Here is a 24174-nt window from a genome sequence, read left to right as displayed (position 1 = left end):
TTTCCATTTGTCCTCCATCAGCTGCGCCAACCATTATAATTGATGCTCAGGTGATGGAAGGCTTGACTGTCCGAGCTGGCGATACTATCGTCATCACTGCCACAAGCATTTTAGGGAAACCTGCACCAACCTCCTGCTGGTCAAAGGGAGGAAAGTACTTTAAACCCTCAGATCTTGTTCAAATTGAGACCACTGCCACATCCTCCACTTTGTCGGTCAAATATGCTAGCAGGAAGGACTCTGGAGACTACATAATCACTGCCAGTAATCCCTTTGGTGTAAAGGAGGAAACTGTGAAGGTCAAAGTTCTGGATGTTCCTGGTGCTCCTGGACCCATTGAGTGCAGTGGTGTATCCTCAGAAAAAGTGACTCTTACATGGACAGCTCCTACTGAAGACGGAGGCTCTCCTATCAAGTATTACACCCTGGAGAAGAGGGAGACCAGCCGTTTGCTCTGGACTATCCTAGAAGATAACATTATTGATTGTCACTATGTGGCCAACAAACTCATCCAGGGCAATGAATACTTCTTCAGAGTCTCTGCTGTTAACCAGTATGGTGCCAGTGAGCCATCACACTCTGAGGCAGTTAAAATGGTAGATAGATTTGGTATGTATCATTTATTTTTGTTCTACAGTATATCTGGAAGAAGAATGCTAAATATTTGGATTCATTAATATATTTCTTTTATGGATCCACATAGGTCCACCTGGTCCACCTTCCAAACCAGAGGTTGAAAAAGTCGATGGACATTCAGCCACTGTGACCTGGAGAAGACCAACTGAAGATGGAGGAAGCGACATCATAGGTTATTGTGTTGAAAAGAAAGAGAAAAAAGGCATGAGATGGGTCAGAGCATCCAAGAAATCCATCACTGAACTCAGCTTTGAAGTCACAGGTCTCACTGAGGATGTGGAGTACGAGTTTCGTGTTCTTGCTGAGAACAGAGCTGGGTTTGGTGAGCCAAGTGAACCATCGATGGTTGTCAGGACAATAGTTGTTGCCTGTAAGTAAATAGATGTGAAAAGCAAAAGGCTACCAGACTCTGACATAATATTTCAACAATATAACAACAGCTTTGGGATTTTTTTGTGTAAAATTCTAGATTTATTTTATTAATTATAATAATAATAATTTCCTCTTTTATATCTTATAGATCCACCTGGACCTCCAGTCAATCCAAGAGTTACAGACACAACCAAAACCACTGCCACTCTGAACTGGGGAAAACCTCTTCATAATGGTGGACTGGAAGTTACTGGATATGTCATTGAGCACAAAAAAGAAGGAACAGAAGAATGGGTTAAGGATACCCCATCATCTCCACTTAGGATCACAGAATTTGTTGTTCCTGAACTAGACACTGGTGCAAAATACTGCTTCAGAATTAGTGCTGTGAATGCTAAAGGAGTGGGAGAACCTGCCGAAACTAAGGAATTCACTGAGATTGTGGAGCATGCAGCTGAACCTGGAATGGAGCTTGATGTTGAGCTCAGAAGAACTCTTGTTGTCAGAGCTGGCTGCTCCATTCGCCTTTTTGTGCCAATCAAGGGACGTCCTACACCTACTGTCACCTGGACCAAGGAAGGCGGACCTGTTCCACGTGCAGTCATTGACAGCACTGAATCATTTACGATGCTGATCATTCCTGAGAGTTCAAGAATTGATGCAGGCAAATATGAGCTTACCCTCGAAAACTCAGCTGGAAAGAAGAGTGCTGACATACACGTGAGAGTTCTGGATTCACCTGGGCCTCCGCTTAACCTAAAACCAATCAAGATTGACAAAGAAAGCATTACGCTTCAGTGGGAAATGCCTCTCATTGATGGTGGTGCAAAGATCACAAACTATATCATTGAGAAAAGAGAATCAACACGCAAGGCTTTTGCTACTGTTGTTACAAAGTGCCCAACTACTTCAGTCAGAATTTGTGACCTGGGTGAAGGTTGTGAGTACTATTTCAGAGTGTCTGCTGAGAATGAGTATGGTATCGGTGAGGCGGTTGAAACTTCTGATCCAATTCGTGCATCCCAGACACCAAGCTCTCCAGAGAGCATTATTCCTACTGATATCACCAAGAACTCTATCAGCCTGGCTTGGACCAAACCTAAGCATGACGGTGGAAGCAGAATTACAGGATATGTCCTGGAAGCCCAGAAGAAGGGAACTGATCAGTGGTCTCATATTACGACGGTCAAGAACATGGATTTCACTGTGAAGAATCTCAATGAGAATGAGGAGTACATTTTCCATGTAATGGCTGTCAATCACTCAGGTAGGAGTATTCCAAAGGAGAGCAAACCCATTGTTGTCAAGGACTCTACTTCTTTGCCAGAGTTTGACCTGCGTGGAGTTTGTCACAAGACTGTTATTGCCAAGGCAGGAGATGATATCAAGGTTGAAATTCCAGTTATGGGACGTCCTAGACCAACTGTCTCTTGGCAGAAGGATGGCGCAGCCCTGAAACTCACACAGAGGACCAATGTAGAAACTACTGCTGCTACAGTCATTATCAGCATCAGTGAGTGCACCAGAGCTGACAGTGGTGTATACACCATGACAGGAAAGAACATTGTTGGATCTGTGACAGACAGCATCACTCTGAAAGTTCATGATGTACCTGGTCCACCCAAAGGACCCGTTAAGATTGTGGAAATATCTCGTACTTATTGTATCTTTTCATGGGACGCTCCTGAGAATGATGGAGGGGTTCCCATCAACAACTATGTCATTGAAATACGAGACACCACTTCTCAAACATGGACTGAGTTGTCGTCTACCGTCATCCGCACAATGTTTAAAGCCATCCGGTTAACTACTGGATCAGAGTATCAGTTCAGAATAAAGGCTAAGAACAGATATGGTGTTGGACCTCCTATTACTTCAGAGACAGTGGTGGCTGCCTATCCATTCAAAGTCCCTGGTCCTCCAGGTACTCCTAACGTTGTTGCATTTACCAAAAACTCAATAACAATTGGCTGGAATGAGCCTGTGAATGATGGTGGAAATGAAGTCATTGGCTACCATGTTGAGAGGAAAGAAAGAACCAGCATAATGTGGTATAGGATTAGCAAGGGTCTTGTAAAAGGAAATATCTTTAAATCCTCTGGACTTGAAGATGGAGTTGCTTATGAGTTTCGTGTCATGGCTGAAAACATGGCTGGAATTGGTAAACCCAGCAAGGCCTCAGAACCGATATTGGCCTTGGACCCTGTTGACCCACCAGGTCAGCCTGTGCCAATATCTGTCAACAAGAATGCCATTACTATTCAGTGGACAAAGCCTGAGTATGATGGTGGGTTCAAAATCACCGGCTACATTGTGGAGAAGAGAGAACTGCCTGCTGGTCGCTGGATGAGAGCCAACTTTACCAACATAATTGAAACAACGTTCACTGTTAGTGGACTAACTCAAGATGCCTCATATGAGTTCCGTATCATAGCCAGAAACTCAGCAGGTGCAGTGAGCATACCTTCTGAGCCTTCAGATCCTATTATCTGCAAAGATGACATTATCGAACCACGCATTATGGTAGATGCCATCTTTAGGGATGTTGTTCTACTAAAGGCAGGAGAGTCATTCAAGCTTGAAGCTGATATTGCTGGTCAACCAACACCATCTATGGTTTGGACCAAAAATGGAAAGGAGGTTGAGAATACAATGAAACTGGAAGTTAGGTTCACTGAACTGACAACTACTCTAACCAACAAGGACTCTATAAGGCCAGATGGAGGTGAATTCATTTTGACTGCCACTAATGTTGGTGGATTTGCAAAGCACATTTTTAATGTTAAAGTGCTTGACAGACCAGGACCACCAGTTGGACCTCTTAAGGTAACTGATGTCACAGCTGAGAACTGTGCACTCTCCTGGGCTCCACCTGCAGATGATGGTGGTTCCAAGATTGAAGGATATGTGATTGAGAAGCGTGAATCAAGCAGACTGGTTTGGACCAGTGTTGTTTCAGACCTCCAAGATACACAATACAAGGTTACTAAGCTGCTCAAAGGAAACGAATACATTTTTAGAGTAATGGCAGTGAACAAATATGGAATTGGCGAATCGCTTGAATCACAACCCACTATTGCAGACAACCCATATGTGATTCCAGATCCTCCTGAGAATGCTGAGGTGACAGCTATCACTAAAGACTCAATGGTTGTCATGTGGCAAGCACCTAAGAGTGATGGTGGAACTCCCATCACCACCTACCATATTGAAAGAAAAGATAGAATGGGCCTCCGTTGGGTCAAGTGTAACAAGAGGAAAGTCAAAGATCTGCAGTTCAAGGCAACAGGTCTTGTTGTTGGACATGAATATGAATTCAGAATTATTGCTGAGAATGCTGCCGGATTGAGTGTACCAAGTGTGTCTAGTCCATTCTACAAGGCTACTGATGGACTATACAAGCCTGAAGCTCCATGCAACCCCAGAATCTTGGATACAACCAAGTCTTCAATTACTGTGGCTTGGAACAAACCTGCATTTGATGGTGGCTGTGAAATAATGGGCTACATTGTAGAAACATGCATCCCATCTGAAAAGAAGGAGGAAGAGGAATGGACCATTGTGACACCCAAGGAAGGTCTTCCTGCTACCTCATTCACCATTGTTAACCTGAAGGAGAATCAAGAGTACAAGATTCACATCTCTGCTGTCAATAGTGAAGGAATTGGAGAGGCAGCATCTGTACCTGGTAATCCAAAGGCAGAGGACAGGCTTCTCCCTCCTGAGATTGATTTGGATGCGGAACTTCGGTCAGTTGTCAGGCTTAGAGCTTGCTGTTCACTTAGACTGTTTGTGCCTATCAGAGGCAGACCACCCCCTCAGGTAAAATGGACCAAAGGAGATGGGGAACCAGTTGAGAGGGCAATCATTGACAGCACAACATCATACACATCACTGATAATTGAAAATGTCAACCGATTTGACAGTGGAAAGTATAATCTTACTGTTGAGAACAGCTCTGGCTCCAAGACAGTTACAGTACAAGTCAGAGTGCTTGATACACCAAGTGCCCCACAGAATCTGAAAATTACTGCTGTGACAAAGGATGCTGTGACTCTGACTTGGGATCCACCAGTGAATGATGGTGGAGTTAAAATTAAGAATTATGTTGTTGAAAAACGTGAGTCTACAAGAAAAGCATATGCCACAGTCAATGCTCTCTGCTATCAAACCACCTTCACTGTTGACCAGCTCCTGGAAGGATGCAACTATTACTTTAGAGTTTTAGCGGAGAATGAGTATGGCATCGGCTTGCCCATTGAGACTGGTGAATCAGTTAAGGTGTCAGAGAAACCACAGCCTCCTGGCAAAATCACTCTTAAGGATGTTACCAAAAACAGTGTCACTCTCTCCTGGGAGAAGCCAGAGCATGATGGTGGCAGTAGAGTGGGCTGTTATGTTGTTGAGATCCTGCCTAAGGGTGCTGACAAGTGGACCCAAGCACTGATCGTAAAAGAAACAGAAGCTACTATTAGTGGACTAAATGCAGGTGAAGAATATATGTTCCGTGTTGCTGCAAGAAATGAAAAAGGAACAAGTGATCCACGTCAGATTGGAGTCCCTGTGATTGTAAAAGACCTTGTTATTGCACCTGCTGTCAAAATGTTGTTCAACACATTTACTGTGTTGGCAGGAGAAGACTTGAAAGTGGAGGTTCCTTATATTGCACGCCCCAAAGCAACAGTTTCATGGGTAAAGGATGGTCTCCCTCTTAAGAGAACTAGCAGAGTAAACTTTGGTGCTACAGACACAATGCTGAACCTCACTATAAAAGAAGCTACTAAAGATGATGTTGGACACTACATTATTACTCTTACCAACACAGCAGGAGAGACTAAAGCAGATATTGGCATTGTTGTTCTTGACAAACCTGGCCAACCAGGTGGTCCAGTTAAGGTAGAGGAAGTCACTTCTGACAGTGTAACCATCTCCTGGAATCCACCAGAGTATGATGGTGGTTGCACCATCAAAAGCTATATTGTAGAAAAGAGAGACACATCTACAACTGCCTGGATGGTTGTATCTTCCAACCTAGCAAGGACCAAAATTAAGGCAGGCAGGCTGAAAACAGGTTCTGAGTATCAGTTTAGAATTACTGCAGAAAACAGATATGGAAAAGGTCCAGCTCTTCTATCACCATGCATTTTGGCTCAATACCCATATAAACTCCCAGGCCCTCCAGGTACACCATCCATTGCAGTCTGCACCAAAGATAGCATGGTGGTCACCTGGAATGAACCTGTCATTGATGGTGGAAGTTCTATCTTGGGCTACCACCTTGAACGTAAAGAGAGGAACAGCATCCTTTGGGTCAAACTAAACAAATCTCTTATTACAGACCAAACCTTTAAGACCACTGGTCTAGAACCAGGAATGGAGTATGAATACAGAGTGTATGCTGAAAACATAGTTGGAATAGGCAAAGCAAGTAAAGTGTCGGAGGGCTATATTGCTAGAGATCCTTGTGATCCACCTGGCACCCCAGAGGCAATAAAGATTACTAAGGACTCAGTGACTATTGTTTGGACCAAACCTGAGTATGATGGTGGTGCAAAGGTTACAGGCTACATTGTGGAAAAGAAGGAGCTTCCAGAGGGTCGTTGGTTGAAGGCTAATTTTACTAATGTAATTGAGACGGAATATTTAGCAAGTGGACTTGTGGAGGGCAATCAGTATGAGTTTCGTGTCATTGCCAGAAATGCTGCTGGTGTTTTCAGTATTCCTTCTTACAGCACTGGTCCAATTACTGCCAGAGATGAGATTGAGCCACCACGCATAAGCATTGACCCAGAGTATACACAGAATATTGTGGTCAGTGCTGGCGACAACTTCAAAATTGATGCAGATGTTCATGGAAAACCACTGCCCTCTATCCACTGGATGAAGGGAGAGCAGGAACTAGGCAACACAATTCACAGGGAAATCAAGAACACACCCACCAAAGCTTTTATATCTGTCAAAGAAGCTAAACTGTCTGATGGAGGGCAATACATTTTGCTACTGAAAAATCCTGGAGGAGAAAAGACTGTACAGGTCAATGTTGTTGTTCTAGATAAACCTGGAGAACCACAAGGGCCTCTTGTTGTCACAGGAATAACCAAAGACAGATGCTGCCTTGCATGGAAACCACCATTGCAGGATGGTGGCAGCAAGATCTGTCACTACATTGTGGAGAGAAGAGAGACAAGCAGACTAATCTGGACTGTAGTTGAACAAAAAGTGGAGAACATTTGTCTAAAAGTTACTAAGCTCCTGGAGGGAAATGAGTACATCTTCAGAGTCCGTGCTGTCAACCAATTTGGAGTAGGCGCACCACTTGAATCTCCTGCTGTCATAATCAAGGATCCATACATGCTACCTGGATCGCCCAAGAACTTAGAAGTTTCAAATATTAAAAAGGATTCAATGGTGCTTACCTGGGAGGCTCCTTCTGAAGATGGTGGCAGTCCTGTAACTGGATACATAATTGAGAAGCATGACAAAGAAGGCGTAAGATGGACTAGGTGCAATAGGCAAACAGTCACTGATTTGAGTTTTAAGGTCAAAGGACTTTTGGAAAGCCACAATTATGAATTCAGAGTTGCAGCTGAGAATTCTGTTGGTGTTGGTGAGCCAAGCTCCCCAACTGTTTTCTACAAAGCTCTTGATCCTATCTTTAGGCCTGGCCCACCACATAACCCAAGAGTTACAGACACTACAAGAACATCAGTATTCCTGTCATGGGGAAAACCCATTTCTGATGGAGGCTGTGAGATTCAGGGATACATTGTTGAGTGCTGCACTACTACTGCTGAAGCACCTGCTGCTGAAGGAGCTGCCACAGACACAGTTGTTGAAGAATGGATAATGTGCACACCAGCTACAGGTGTTAAGAAGACTAAGTTTGAAGTTGCAAATCTGAAAGAAAACCAGGCATACAAGTTTAGAGTATATGCAATCAACAAAGTAGGAGTTGGTGAGCATGCTGATGTTGCTGGAATTGTTGTTGCTACGGACAGAGCAGATGAGCCAGACCTTGACATTGACCCAGAACTAAGAAAAATTGTTACCATTAAAGCTGGTGCGTCCCTAAGACTCTTCATTCCTATCAAAGGCAGGCCCACACCTACTATAAAGTGGGACAAAGATGAAGCTCCCCTTAAAGAGAGTGCTCAGGTTGAGATAACCAGCAGTTATACATTGCTTGTGATTGATAAAATGAGCAGAAATGACAGTGGAAAATACACAGTCTCTGCAGAGAATTCCAGTGGAACCAAATCTGCATTGGTTGTTGTCCGCGTCCTTGACACACCTAGTGCTCCTGTTAATCTTAAAGTGAAAGAAATTACAAACCAGTCAGTAACATTGGAATGGGAACCACCTCTGTTGGATGGTGGATCCAAGATCAAAAACTACATTGTTGAAAAAAGAGAAAGCACACGCAAAACATTTGCAGCTGTTGTCACAAATTGTCATGCTCTTTCATGGCAGATCGAACCACTCCAGGAGGGCTGCAATTACTACTTCCGTGTACTTGCAGAGAATGCTTATGGTGTTGGTCTGCCTGCAGCAACTGTTGATCCTCTTAAGGTCTCAGAAGTGCCCCAGGCTCCAAAGAGTTTAATTGTTACAGATCAGACAAAAACAAGCATCTCTCTGGCCTGGGAGAGGCCAGAGTATGATGGTGGTAGCAGGATCATGCAGTACTTGCTTGAGGTGCAGCTGAAGGGTCAAGAGAAATGGTCTGCTGTAAACACTTTTAAGACAATGGAAGCAACAGTCTCCAATTTGAACCCAGGAGAGGAGTATCTTTTCAGAATTACAGCTGTCAATGATAAAGGGAAGAGTGATCCCAAAGTCCTTTCCGGGCCAGTGATGACCAAAAACTTGGTCTTTGAGCCAGATGTCCGTCCAGAATTCAGCAGCTACAGTGTTCATGTGGGCAAAGACATTAACATTGACATTCCTATCTTTGGACGTCCTAAACCTACCATCACATGGACTAAAGATGGCGCTCCGTTGAAGTTTACTACAAGAGTCCATATTGTCAATACACCAACACATACAACACTAAGCATAAAAGAGGCAGCAGGCGATGATGGTGGTATGTACAGCATAAATGTTGCCAACTCAGCTGGAAAGAAGGACACAACAATTGAAGTCATTGTACTTGACAAACCTGGCCCTCCATGTGGCCCTGTGAGATTTGATGAAATCACAACACAGAGTGTCACTATATCATGGGACCCACCAAAACACAATGGTGGATGCCAAATTTCAAACTACGTTGTACAGAAAAGAGATACGACTACTACAACATGGGAGAATGTTAGTATCAACTGGGCCAGAACCACCATAAAAGTACCTAGACTAAAGACTGGAGCTGAGTACCAGTTCAGGATCATTGCCCAGAACCGTTATGGTAAAAGCCATGGTCTGGATTCATCTGCTGTAGTTGCTCAGTACCCATACAGAGAGCCAGGCCCTCCAGGCACTCCTTTCATCTCTTCTCTCTCTAGGGACCACCAAATTGTTGAGTGGCATGAACCTGTCACAGATGGAGGCAGTCCTGTTCTTGGCTACCATCTTGAAAGGAAAGAGAGGAATAGTATTCTCTGGGTCAAGATCAACAAGACTCTCATCCACGAGACAAGTTTCAAGAGTTACCCCTTGGAGGAGGGTGTTGAATATGAATACAGGGTTTATGCTGAAAATATTGTTGGAATTGGAAGGAGCAGCAAAGTCTCAGAGGGATGTGTTGCCCGTGATCCATGTGATCCTCCTGGAATACCAGAGGCCATCCATGTGACCAAAGACACCATTGTCATTCAGTGGACTAAACCAGAATATGATGGTGGAAGCAATATCACTGGCTATATTGTGGAAAAGCGTGATCTGCCCGAGGGCAGGTGGGTAAAGGCAAATTTTACTAATGTGATTGAGACCCAGTTTACAGTGACTGGTCTGACTGAAAATGCACAGTATGACTTTAGAGTCATTGCTAAAAATGCTGTTGGCACTGTCAGCAAACCATCATATAACAGTGGACCTATAACTGCAAGTGATGCTGTGGAGGCACCCAAATTCTCCATTGATCCTGCATTCACCAAGACCATTATTGTCAATGCTGGAGAGACATTCAAGCTAGATGCTGATGTACGTGGCAAGCCGCTGCCAACAATCCAGTGGTTCAAAGATGACAAACCAGTTGAAAACACACTTCGACTAGAGATCAGAAACACAGAAAACCATGCAATGATTGTCATTAAAGACTCCATTAGAGTTGATGGTGGAACTTATACACTCCAGCTGAAAAATGAAGCCGGTAGTGAGACTGTTCAATTTAAGGTTTTGGTACTGGATAAACCTAGCCCATGTGAAGGACCACTCCATGTCACTGGAGTCGCTGAAGATAGATGCACACTGGTATGGCACCCCCCTCTACATGATGGAGGTAGTCCTATTACACATTACATCATTGAAAGAAGGGAGACAAGTCGTCTAGCTTGGACTGTTGTTTCTAGCAACTGTGGCACCACATGCTACAAAGTTACCAAATTACTGGAAGGTGACGAGTATATGTTCCGTGTAATGGCAGTTAATAGTCATGGTGTAAGTGAGCCACTGGAGTCTGGTGCAGTAATAATGAAAACTCCATTTGTTCTCCCTGGTCCACCTCACATTGAGGATGTATCTAACATTGCCCATGATGGTATGACCATCTCTTGGTCTGCCCCTGAGACTGATGGTGGCAGTGAAATTACAAATTACATAATTGAGAAAAAGGATAGAACCGGGATCAAATGGACCAGATGCAACAGACAGAAGGTCACTGATCTCTCATTTAGAGTTACAGGCCTGACCACAGGCCATGAGTATGAATTCCGAGTGGCTGCTGAGAACATAGTTGGAGTGGGAGAGCCAAGCCTTGCAAGTTCATACTACAAGGCCTGTGATCCCAAGTACAAACCTGGAGCCCCAGGATATGTGCATGTGATTGACTCAACAAAGACTTCTATTACTGTGTCATGGGGTAAACCTCTGTCTGATGGTGGCAGTGTCATTCAAGGATATATTGTTGAAGTCTGCAAGGCTGAAGAGGAAGAATGGACCATGGTCACTCCTCCAACTGGCCTGCGTGTCAACAAATATGAAATTACAAAGCTTACTGAGGGTCAGGAGTACAAGATTCAAGTGTGTGCTCTGAACAAATTGGGAGTTGGCGAGCCGGCAGTTCTGTCTGGAACAGCTAAGCCTGAAGAAAGGGTCGAACCACCTGAGATCCACCTTGACTCTGAGCTGAGGAAGGGCATTGTACTGAAAGCAGGCGGCTCTGTTAGAATCAATATTCCATTTAAGGGCAGACCAACACCTGAGATAAAGTGGACTAAGGATGATGGAAACCTGACTGAAAAACCAGTGGTCGAGAAAGCTCATAATTTCACACAGTTGTCTATTGACTCATGTGACAGAAGTGACTCAGGAAAATACACCCTCACACTGACTAACAGCAGTGGCACTGTGTCTGAGGTTATTTCAGTTAAAATTCTGGATGCCCCTGGGGCCCCACAGAACCTTGTTGTTAAAGAAATCAGAAAGGACTCTGTCACTCTTGCTTGGGATGCTCCATTGATTGATGGAGGTGCCAAAATCAAGAACTATGTCATTGACAAACGTGAATCAACAAGAAAGGCATATGCAAATGTGTCCACAAAATGCACCAAAACAACATTCAAAGTTGAGAACTTGATTGAAGGTGCTATGTACTACTTTAGAGTCATGGCTGAGAATGAATATGGAATTGGGCCGGCTGTGGAAACAAAGACTGCCTCCAAGGCCTCTGAAGTACCACTGCCTGTTGGAAAGATCTTCCTCAATGATGTCACTAAATCCAGTGTCTCACTGGCCTGGGAGAAACCTGAGCAGGATGGGGGGAGCAGAATTGCTGGCTATCTAATTGAGATGCAACCTAAGGGTACAGATAAGTGGGGAGTTGCAACAAATACAAAAACATGTGAAGGTACTGTCACAGGCCTTACAGCTGGAACAGAATACCTATTCCGCATCATTGCTTACAATGAAAAGGGAAAGAGTGAGCCAAAAGCACTTGCTGCACCTGTGATTGCCACTGACATGACCATGGAGCCCAGCATCAAAATTCCATTCAACACTTACAGTGTATTAGCTGGAAAGGATCTAAAGTTAGATTTTCCTGTTCTTGGCAAGCCAAAACCTAAACTCACCTGGGCCAAGGATGGTCAGCCTTTGAAGGTGACATCAAGAATGAATATAATATCCACTAAAACAACAACGGGAATAGAAATTACTGAGGCATGCAAGGAGGACTTTGGCAAATACACAATTACAGCAGCCAACACCACTGGAACAACCGCAGAGGATGTATCTGTCATTATTCTCGACAAGCCTGGTCCACCAAAAGGGCCAGTCAAGATTGTTGAAGTGAGCAACACCTTTGTCCACCTCTCCTGGGACCCCCCAGAGTACATCGGTGGATGCCAAGTAAAGAATTACATAGTAGAAAAGAGAGACACAACCAGTACAACATGGCAAACAGTCACCACTCAGCTAGCTAGAACAGCTTTTAAGGTCAGCAAGCTGAAGACAGGTTCAGAATATCAGTTCAGAATCATAGCTGAAAATAGATATGGAAAGGGTGCGCCTCTGGATTCCAAGGCCATTGTGGTGCAATATCCATTCAAACCACCGGGTCCTCCAGGAACACCACATGTGAAATATGCAACTAAAGAAATGATGATCATTGAATGGAATGAGCCAGTCAATGATGGTGGAAGTGCAGTTTTTGGCTACCATTTGGAAAGCAAGGAAAGAAGCAGCATTCTATGGAGCAAACTGAACAAGACTCTCATTACAGACACACAATTCAAGATCGTTAACCTTGAGGAGGGTATTGGATATGAATTTAGAGTTTATGCTGAAAATATTGTTGGCATTGGCCGATGCAGTAAAGTATCCGAGTCCTTTGTTGCTCGCGACCCATGTGATCCTCCTGGTACCCCAGAAGCTGTATCTATTTCTAAGAACCAGATCAGGATTCAGTGGACTAAGCCTCAGTATGATGGTGGTAGCAAAGTGAATGGATATATTGTGGAAAGGAAAGACCTCGCCTCTCCTGATGGACGCTGGGTAAGAGCTAACTTTACCAATATAGTTGAGACTGAGTACACTGTCACTGGTCTAACAGAAAATGAGCAATATGAATTTAGAGTTATTGCAAGAAATGCAGCTGGCATCTTTAGCGAGCCATCTGACAGCTCTGGACCTATTACTGCTACTGATGAAATTGAACCACCAAGGGCCTCAATGGATCCTAAATACAAAGATGTTATTGTTGTAAATGCTGGAGAAAATCTGCTTCTGGATGCAGACATCTATGGAAAACCAATTCCTGAGGTGCTCTGGCTGAAAGAGGGCAAGGAAATGGACAAAGCTTTGCGCATCGAAGTGAAAACTACACAGAAACGTGCAGCAATGACGATTAAGGATGTAACCAAGCTTGATAGTGGCCACTATGACCTCATCCTCAAAAATCTGGGTGGTACAAAAGTGTTCCCTATCACAGTTAAAGTCCTTGATAAACCAGGTCCACCCACTGGACCCATGAAGATTACTGGAGTCATGGCCGACAGGTGCATTCTTGCCTGGTCTGAGCCAGCTCTAGATGGCGGAGCCAGTATCACTCACTATGTGCTGGAGAAGAGAGAGACTAGCAGGTTGTCCTGGACCGTGGCTGCATCAGACATCAAGGGTCTGTACCATAAAGTAACAAATTTGCTTCCTGGAGATGAATACATTTTCAGAGTCAGAGCAGTGAACAAATATGGCATTGGTGACTATCTGGAAAGTGAACCCATTATTGCACGCAATCCTTACAAGCCTCCTAGCGCTCCTGGAACTCCAGAAGCCAGTCTGATCACAAAGGACTCTATAGTTTTGTCGTGGACAGCTCCTGAACAGACTGGTGGAGCTGAAATTGAAGGCTACCATCTTGAAAAACGTGACAAAGACAGTGTACGGTGGACAAAATGCAACAGACAAAAGCTTACAGACGCTCAGTTTAAAGTCACAGGTCTGAGCACAGATCACTTCTATGAGTTCCGTGTTGCTGCTGAGAATGAGGTTGGAATGGGAGATTTCAGTGAGCTGTCCCTGTTCTACAGGGCATGTGATGCCATAAGACCACCTGGGCCTCCGCACCATCCTAAAGTAACAGACTACACAAAGTCCTCTGTCTCTCTGTCTTGGGGCAAACCTGACTTTGATGGCGGTGCTTATATCAAGGGATACATTGTTGAAATGAGGGAGTATACACCGGTACCTGAGTCAACAGAGGAGGCAGAGATAGCACCAGCAGTAGAAGCACCAGTTGAAAAAGAATGGACAATGTTCACTCCACCCAGTGGCATTCAAGCCACCAAATTAACTATAACAGACTTGAAGGAGGGTGGAGAGTACCAGTTCCGTGTCTATGCAATAAATTCAGAAGGAGTGGGGGAGGCTGCTAATGTCCATGGCACAGTGGTTACTTCTGACAGGGCAGAAGCACCAGAGATAGAACTTGATGCTGAACTCAGAAAGGTTCTATCTGTCCGTGCTGGTGGGACTCTACGCCTCTTTGTCACCATCAGAGGAAGACCTGAGCCTGCTGTAAAATGGGAGAAAGTTGACAGTACCCTTACAGAGCGTGCTGTAATTGATACTACTCGTTCATTCACCATGCTTGTCATTGACAATGTTAATCGCTTTGACAGTGGCAAATACTCACTAACACTAGAAAACAGTAGTGGGAAAAAATCTGCAATTGTTGCAGTGAGAATTTTGGATACACCAAGTGCACCACAAAACTTTACCGTGAAGGAGCTAAAGAAGGATTCAGTGACTCTTGCCTGGGATACTCCACTTACTGATGGTGGCTCTAAAATCACAAACTACATCATAGAGAAGAGAGAGTCTGTTAGGAAGGCCTATGCTGCTGTCACCAGCAACTGTACAGCAAACTCATTTAAGGTAGAAGACCTGCCAGAAGGTGGAAATTTCTACTTCAGAATCTGTGCTGTTAATGAATATGGCCAAGGCCAGATGGTCGAAACCAAAGAAGTAAAGGTAGCTGAGGTACCTTTGCCACCAAGCAAGGTTACCCTTGTAGATTTGACCAAGACTAGTGTGTCACTGGCTTGGGAGAAACCTGCTCATGATGGTGGATGCAAAGTAATGTGCTACAATGTAGAATTTAAGCCTAAGAGTGGGGATAAATGGGGCACAGCATGTACAGTTAAGGTACCGGAAGCAACTATTCCTAATTTAACTCCAAATGAAGCTTATTTATTCAGAGTTGTTGCAATCAATGAGAAGGGGAAGAGTGAGCCAAAGGATCTTGGCTTACCTGTGGTTGCAAAGGATGTTGCTATTGAACCATCTATCAACTTGCTGTTTACCACATACACTGTGAAGGCTGGAGGTGACCTCACTTTTGAGGTTCCAATAAGAGGCAGACCAAAGCCCGCTGTGTCCTGGAAGAAGGATGGCCTTCCTTTGAAGCAAACCACATCAGTTTCTATCTTAAACACTGCAGCCTCATCCAAAATCATTATCAAAGAGGCTAAGAAGGAACATGTTGGGAAGTATGAAATGACTTTGGCAAACACAGCAGGAACTGTTACAGCAGATATTGGAGTCATTGTCCTTGATAAGCCAGGTCCACCTAAAGGAATTAAGGTGGATGCAGTGACTTCAGACAGCATCTCCCTTTCCTGGTCCCCACCAGAATATGATGGTGGCTGCTCCATCAGCAACTACATTGTGGAGAAGAGAGACACAAACACACAGGAATGGCAGATGATAGCAAGTAATGTTGCTAGAACAGCTTTCAAAGCTGGCCGCCTTACACATGGAGCAGAGTATCAGTTTCGTATTTATGCTGTTAACCGCTATGGAAAGAGTAGTTATCTGGATTCACCTGGAATCACTGCTCAGTACAATTTTAAACAGCCCGGACCTCCTTCTACACCCATAGTGAAACTGGCTACCAAGTCTTATATGCTGGTGACTTGGAATGAGCCAGTTAGTGATGGTGGTAGTCCTGTTCTGGGCTACCACCTGGAGAGGAAGGAGCGTTCTAGCATTCTTTGGACAAAGATGAACAGAGGAATGATCAAAGATACAGAGTACAAAGTCACTGGAATTGAAGAGGGCATGATGTATGAATACCGTGTATATGCTGAAAATATTGCCGGTATTGGTAAATGTAGCAAGGCTTGTGAAGCCGTAGCAGCAAGAGATCCATGTGACCCTCCAGGTAAACCCATTATCATTGCAATCACCAGAACATCAGTCTCCTTATCTTGGGAAAAACCAGAATATGATGGTGGAGCAAAGGTTTCTGGTTACACAATTGAACGCAGAGACCTTCCAGAAGGACGATGGACAAGGTGCAACTTCACTAATGTACCTGAGACCCATTATGATGTGACAGGCCTTACAGAGAACAGCCAGTATGATTTCCGTGTCATTGCAAAGAATGCAGCTGGACTGTTTAGTATACCATCAGACAATACTGGTCCCATCACTATTAAAGATGATGTGGAGCCACCACGCATCATGATTGATGTGAAGTTCAGAGAGACCGTGTTTGTGAAAGCCGGAGAAACTCTAAAGATTAATGCGGATCTTGCGGGACGTCCTGCTCCTGTCATTTCATGGACCAAGAATGGCAAAGAAATCGAGCTAAGAGCTAGAATTCAAATTGTTTCAACAGACACCAGCACGTGTCTCACTATGAAGGATTGTATCAGAAGAGATTCTGGACAGTATGCCCTGACTTTACAAAATATTGGTGGAACAGTTACCATGCCAATAAACTGTGTGATTCTAGATAGGCCAGGACCCTCAGCAGGACCACTTCAGATTACAGGTATCACAGCAGCAGAGTGCACTCTGTCTTGGGGTCCACCTCAGGAATCTGGTGGTGCAGACATCACTCATTATGTTGTTGAAAAACGTGAGACCAGTCGGCTGTCATGGACACTGGTGAAGGCAGATGTCACAAAAACATTCTTTAAAGTCACAGGTCTGCTCAAGGACAATGACTATATCTTTAGGGTTCTTGCTATTAACAAGCATGGTGTTGGTGAAGCTCTGGAGAGTGATGTTATAAAGGTTACAAATCCATACACCTTTGCCACTGCTCCAGCTAGTGTTGATGTCACTACTATAACTGGAGACTCAATGACCCTCACCTGGTGCAAGCCAGCCAATGATGGAGGCAGTCCCATTACTGGATATGTGATTGAGCGGCGTGAGAAAACAAGCATGCGTTGGGTCCGTGTGAACAGAGATCCAGTTCCTGAATTTACCACAGTAGTAACTAAACTCCGCAAGGGTTGTGAATATGACTTCCGAGTTTATGCTGAAAATGCAGCTGGTTTGAGTCCACCGAGTGAACCATCTGCAACATTCAGAGCAGTAGATCCTCTGGTCATTCCTTCTCGTCCAACCAAGCCAAAGATTGTGAATTCAACCAAAGACACCGTGTCTATTGTCTGGAAACCACCAACAGATGATGGTGGTGCTCCTATCCTTGGATACAGTGTAGAATACAGAGACTACATCCAGAAACCAGAGGAAGAAGAAGAATATGAGGAGGAAGAGGAGGTACTTGAGTCACCTGAAGAACTAGCAAGATGGGTTGAGGCCATCCCTCTTACAAAGAGCTTAGAATTCACCATCACTGGATTGAAGACAGATGCAGAATATGAATTCTGTGTTAAAGCAATCAATAAAGTTGGCAGCAGTGTGCGTAGTCCATATTCAAATCCATCTGCCGCAAAGGACAGAACTGCAGAACCATCATTTGATGTTGACATTGAGATGCGTAAAGTGCTCTCTGTTAAGCATGGTACAGCATTTACTCTTAATGTGCCATTCAAGGGAAACCCTTTGCCATCAGTGACATGGGCTAAGGAGGGTGTTGATCTGAAAGTCAGAGGAACCATTGAATCAACAGAATCCAGCACTTCATTGACTATTGAGAAGTCAACTAGAAATGACTCTGGAGAATACACTGTCACAATTGAATCACCACTAGGAAAAGCAACGTTGCCTGTGGTTGTCAAAGTACTTGACTCTCCAGGACCCCCAGTGAACGTTAAAGTAACTTCAGTGACCAGGGATTCTGCAACCCTCACTTGGGATCCTCCAGAGAATGATGGTGGTGATGCAGTAAAGGCCTACCATGTTGAAAAACGTGAGGCCAGTAAGAAAGCCTGGGTGTCTGTGACTGGCAACTGCCACACTCTGACTTACAAGGTGGAAGACCTACAGGAGGGAGCTATCTATTATTTCAGAGTTATTGGAGAAAATGAGTATGGAGTGGGTGTCCCTCAGGACGCTAAGGCTGGGACAAAGATCACAGGTAACATATGCACTGAGTGCTTATATTTGTAAAGGTTTTTTCTTTAAAAACATCATAAATCAATATTATGGACTTAATAAAATTGTCCTGCTGTCTGTTATAGAGGTACCAAGTCCACCTATGAAACTTGGAGTTGCAAATGTTACCAAGGACAGTGTTACTATTGCCTGGACCAGACCAGAATATGATGGCGGAAGCAGAGTCACTGGTTATCTTATTGATGCCCTGGAGAAAGGACAGACCAAATGGGTGAAATGTGCCACTGTGAGGATCTTGACTCACACAATCAAGAGCCTTAGGGAAGGTGCTGAGTACTTTTTCAGAGTCCGTGCTGAGAACCATGCTGGACTTAGTGAACCCAAGGAGATGATCGTTCCAGTTATTGTCAAGGAAATACACGGTATTGTTGCTGTCTTTACTTTAAACTTTTCAGATTACACATATTACATAATGTACATTTCTGACATGCTATGTCTATGTATAATTAATCCTAATTATAATAATTATAATAATCCTAATTTATATAAATGGGCAAGTTTTTAAAAGCTATGGTATTTCCGAAATAATAAACATTATTATTGTTTTACTAAGCTGCCATGTCTTACCACAGTCCTGTGTTATTATTTTTCTTTTCCAACAGAGGCTCCAGAGTTTGACCTAAAGAACTACCCCAAGAATACAGTTTATGTAAGAGCAGGATCCAATCTGACCTTTGAGATTCCATTAACTGGCAGGCCCATGCCAAAGGTCACTGTTTCCAAGAACAATATTGTCATTAAGGGATCCAAGAGGCTGCTGACAGAAGTAACTCCAGATAGTTTAATCATCACCCTAAATGAAAGTGTTTCAGTGGATGCTGGCAAATATGAAATCACAGCCTCAAATGCAGGAGGTACTACCAAGATTTTCATTATCTTCGTTGTGCTGGACAGACCTGGACCTCCTGTTGGTCCAGTTCAGATTGGAGAAGTTGGAGAGACCACAGTGTGTCTGAAATGGACTCCTCCAGAGTACGATGGTGGCAGTCCTGTTACGAATTATGTTGTTCTTAAACGTGAAACCAGCACTCCTGCCTGGGTAGAGGTGTCGACTACCATTGCCAGAAGTGAGATCAAGGTGACTAAGCTGACTAAAGGAGAGGAGTACCAGTTCAGAATTAAGGCTGAGAATCGTTATGGCATCAGTGATCATATTGACAGCAAGCCGGTCATGATAAAGCTTCCATACAGTAAGCCACTTTATCCTGTATCTTCAATTCCAATTCTTCTGTTTTATGAACAAGGCATCTTTGTTAATGTATTCTAACAAGAGTGTGTTCTGTAACAGCTGTGCCTGGACCTCCATCCACACCTTGGGTTAGCTATGTATCTAGAGAGAGTCTCACAGTCTGCTGGAATGAGCCAGTCAATGATGGTGGAAACCCTGTAGTTGGATACCATCTCCAGATGAAAGAGAGGACCAGCATCCTTTGGCAGAAAATCAATAAGACCCCAATCCCAGGAGACCAGTGGCGTGTCACAAACATCTGCCCTGGTCTTATCTATGAATTCAAGGTGGCAGCTGAAAATTCTGCTGGTATTGGAAAAATGAGCAAAACATCAGAAGAAGTGCTTGCTATTGATGCCTGTGGTCAGTATTTTAAGTATTTAATTTTTGCAGTTTTATGCCTTAATTATATGAGCTTACAACTGAAAATCTTTGCAGTTACTTTATTAAACTTTGATCTTTCTCACTTTAATAACACAGAACCCCCGGCAAATGTTCATGTCACCGAAGTCACGAAGAACTCGGTCAGTCTGGCCTGGCAGAGGCCTCCATATGATGGTGGCAGTAAGATTACTGGTTACAGTGTAGAAAGGAGGGAGGCACCCAGCGGCAGATGGGTGAAGGCCAACTTTACAAACATCATTGAGATGGGTTTCACTGTATCTGGACTGACCCAGGATGAGTCTTATGAGTTCAGAGTTTATGCTAAGAATGCAGTTGGGTCTGTCAGCAATCCATCTCTCATTGCTGGACCAGTGACTTGTGTTGATGCATGTGGTGAGCATATAATCCAAAATTATATGGACATTTATTAATTACTTGTAATAATTTTATTTATACACTTGTATAAATGTTTCTCGTCACAGGTGCCCCAGCTATAGACCTTCCTCCAGAGTACCTGGATGTAGTTCAGTACAAAGCTGGAGCTACAGTTAAGCTCAGAGTAGGAATTATTGCCAAGCCTCTACCAACGATTGAGTGGCTCAAGAATGGAAAGGAGCTAGTAACAACCTCCACTGTGTCTGCTGAAAGCACAACGGACTCTTCTGCTGTTCTGATCAAGGATGCAACTCGCAATGACACAGGTTCATATGAGATCAAGATTAAGAATGTTCTGGGGTCAGCATCTGCAACCATCAGAACTGAAATCCTAGGTATTTATAAGTTATTGATTCTCACATTTCCTTACATCTGAATTCCTAACCAGTTTAAATCCAGACTATAAAGCCTCCATCATCTCATCCATCCATGTTATTTTAATTTTTTATCTTTCCTTAGACAAACCTGGACCCCCAGCTGGCATTATTAACTTCAACTCCATCACAGCAGAAAGAATTATGTTCAGCTGGGAACCTGTGCCTGAGTGTGACCAGGGAGGCTCCAAAGTCACCCACTACATTGTTGAAAGACGTGAAACCAGTAGAGTGGTGTGGTCAACAGTTTCTGAAAGGTGTGAACAGACGTACATTACTGTTGGCAAGCTGGTCCGTGGAAATGAGTATGTATTCCGTGTAATGGGTGTTAACAAGTATGGAGTTGGAGAACCACTGGAGTCAGAGTCTGTCATCGCTAAGAATGCCTTTGGTAGGTTTCACTAGAGTGGCATGGAATCCACAGCAGCTATCCTCTGTGTTTCTTCTTCTTTTTAACACATTTTATTTTTATCAGGCTTTTTTGTCATTAACTTCACTGTTATGTGATCTTAACATACCTATTGTCTGTTCTTAAAGTCACTCCTGGGCAGCCTCATACCCCTGAGGTGACCACCATTACAAAGTCCACTATGGTGGTGGAATGGGGCAAACCAGGTGTGGATGGAGGCAGTGCAGTGACAGGCTACTACCTGGAGAGACGAGACAAGAAGAGCTTGCGCTGGATCAGAGTTTATAAAGAGCCTGTCACTGACGCCAAACAGACAGTTTATCACTTGACAGAAGGAAATGAATACCAGTATCGTGTGTGTGCCATTAACAAGGCCGGAGAGGGACCGTTTTCTGATGCATCAGACTATTATAAGGCTGCTGACCCAGTTGGTAAGTACACTTAGATTCACAGATTTACCACAAAAGTAATGATTACTAATCTACACTCCACTTAACAAATACATGGTACTTACAGATCCACCAGATGAGCCTTGCAAGTTAAAGGTGGTGGACTCTACCAAGACTTCCATCACTTTGGGCTGGTCCAAGCCAGAATGGGATGGAGGAAGTGAGGTCACAAGTTACATGGTGGAAAAGCTTGTGGAGGGAGAAAAAGAATGGGCTATGATTACCTCCAAAGGAGAGGTCAAAACAACAGAATATGTTGTCCACAATTTAAAACCAAATGTTAACTACTTCTTCAGAGTCTCTGCTGTCAATTGTGCTGGTCGCGGAGAGCCTCTGGAGATGACTGAACCAGTGCAGGCTAAGGACATCCTGGGTAAATTCATTACTTATTGAAAATAAAATAAATCGTGTCTTCAGTGTACAGCATGTGTTTCTTGTTTTGTATTCATGTTGCCCACATATAGTTTCCCCTGTATGACCTTCTATATACTCCCTTCCCAGAGGAGGCCCAGATTGACTCTGATGTTGCCATGAGAACTCACTACATTGTGAAGGCCGGCAAGGATGTTGAGCTGTCTGTTCCATTGAAGGGCAGACCTGCGCCCACTGCCTCTTGGAGCAAGGGAGAAGAATGCATTGACCACGATCCCAAATATGAATTCCACCATTCAGACACAAGCACAGTCCTTGTTATGCGTGAGGTGACCAAGCTTGATACTGGAAAATATACAGTAAAGATAGAGAATGGTGTGGGTGAGCCCAAGACAGTGACTCTGTCTGTCAAAGTCCAAGACACCCCAGCTCAGTGCAGGAACCTGGTCCTGAAGGAGGTGACCCGTGGAAAGGTGACTCTCTGCTGGGAGGCCCCACTTCTTGATGGCGGTGCAGAGATTACTAACTATGTTGTGGAGAAGAGAGACTCATCCAAGAGATCATACTCTATGGTGACAAACAAATGCACAGACACAACATACACCATTGAAGATCTTTCTGAAAAGACATCCTTCTTCTTCCGTGTCTTAGCAGAGAATGAGAATGGTATCGGTGATCCATGTGAAACACATGAACCTGTTAAGGCTACAGAAACTCCAGGCCCAGTCAAGGAGGTTTCAATGAAAGATTCATCAAAGACCTCCATCACTCTCCAGTGGCTTAAACCAGATTACGATGGTGGTAGTATAATCTCTGACTACATTATTGAGAAGAAGGTCAAGAATGAAGATTGGTCATTAGGAGGAACAAGCAGACAGTGTGAGTTTGAGGTAAAGAAACTGAAGGAGCACTCGAACATGTTCTTTAGAGTTGCTGCCAGGAATGAGAAAGGACATGGAGATTTTGTTGAAATTGGACCTATCAAGGTCATTGACTACATTATTACACCAGAGGCAGACCTTACAGAATATCCACATGGTAGCATCAGCATTCGCCTGGGTCACAATGTGCACATTGAACTGCCATACAAAGGCAAACCCAGACCTTCTGTTCTTTGGATGAAGGACAGCCTGCCGCTTAAAGAGAGTGATCAAGTACGCTTCAAGACAACAGAAAACAAAGCCACCCTAATGATTAAGAATGTGAAGAAGGAGAATGAGGGCAAATACACCTTAACCCTTGACAACAAAGTGAACAGGAAATCCTTCCACATCCATGTCATCACACTGGGACCACCATCAAAGCCTGTTGGACCTATCCGACTGGACGAAGTGAGAGCAGAAAGCATTATGATCTCATGGGATGAACCAAATGACTATGGTGGTGGAGACATAACTTGCTACACCGTGGAGAAACGTGATACCTCCCAAAATGACTGGAAGATGGCCTCCTCCAGTGTACAGGATACTCAATTCAAAGTCTCCAACCTTATCAAAGGTGTCCAATACCAGTTTAGAGTGTGTGCTGAAAACAGGTATGGTGTCAGCGAGCCTCTGCTTTCGCAAATGGTTATTGCCAAGCACCAATTCAGACCACCAGGCCCACCAGGCAAGCCGATTGTATACAATGTTACCAACGATGGTATGACCATTCAATGGGAGAAACCTATCTATGATGGTGGCACCCCTATTCAGGGCTATCATGTGGAGAAGAAGGAGAAGAATAGCATTATGTGGCAAAAGGTGAACACTATGTTGATCAAAGAAACAGATCACAGGATTTTGGAGCTCATTGAAGGCCTTGAATACTCCTTTAGAGTCTATGCACAGAATGATGCTGGGTTCAGCCGAATGAGTGATGAGAGCAAACCAATCATGGCCGTCAGTCCAGTTGGTGAGTATTAATTCAGACCATGACATAAATCCCTTTGTTACACTAGAAAAATACAACATGCTGGAAATTTTGCATGTTATGTATAAAATCTGAGAAAAATGTTGTCGGAATAAAAACACTGTGGCAAAGAGTTAAAAGGTGCATTATGCATTTCAG

General features: G+C 43.9%; 1 protein-coding gene across 5 annotated transcripts in view; it reads left to right on the top strand.

Moving 5' to 3' along the window:
* LOC146616718 (titin-like) overlaps window positions 1-24174 on the top strand; it is a 175934-nt gene that overhangs the window by 129200 nt on the left and 22560 nt on the right. For all 5 annotated transcript variants that reach the window (XM_085373943.1, XM_085373942.1, XM_085373941.1 and 2 more), the window contains 12 exons: window positions 22-609; window positions 704-1006; window positions 1157-18436; window positions 18540-18836; window positions 19077-19664; window positions 19763-20065; window positions 20183-20479; window positions 20569-20856; window positions 20981-21286; window positions 21433-21735; window positions 21821-22126; window positions 22255-24018. In XM_085373943.1, coding sequence (XP_085230069.1) covers window positions 22-609; window positions 704-1006; window positions 1157-18436; window positions 18540-18836; window positions 19077-19664; window positions 19763-20065; window positions 20183-20479; window positions 20569-20856; window positions 20981-21286; window positions 21433-21735; window positions 21821-22126; window positions 22255-24018 — 22623 coding nt within the window. The remainder of the gene's footprint in view (window positions 1-21; window positions 610-703; window positions 1007-1156; window positions 18437-18539; window positions 18837-19076; window positions 19665-19762; window positions 20066-20182; window positions 20480-20568; window positions 20857-20980; window positions 21287-21432; window positions 21736-21820; window positions 22127-22254; window positions 24019-24174) is intronic.

This window comes from Diplotaxodon limnothrissa, linkage group LG16 (genome assembly GCF_057381915.1).
Source record: "Diplotaxodon limnothrissa isolate DT_005_m linkage group LG16, D_limnothrissa_male_GT1.1, whole genome shotgun sequence".
Taxonomy (NCBI): Eukaryota; Metazoa; Chordata; class Actinopteri; order Cichliformes; family Cichlidae; genus Diplotaxodon; species Diplotaxodon limnothrissa.
This window is presented reverse-complemented; position numbering and strand designations above follow the sequence as displayed.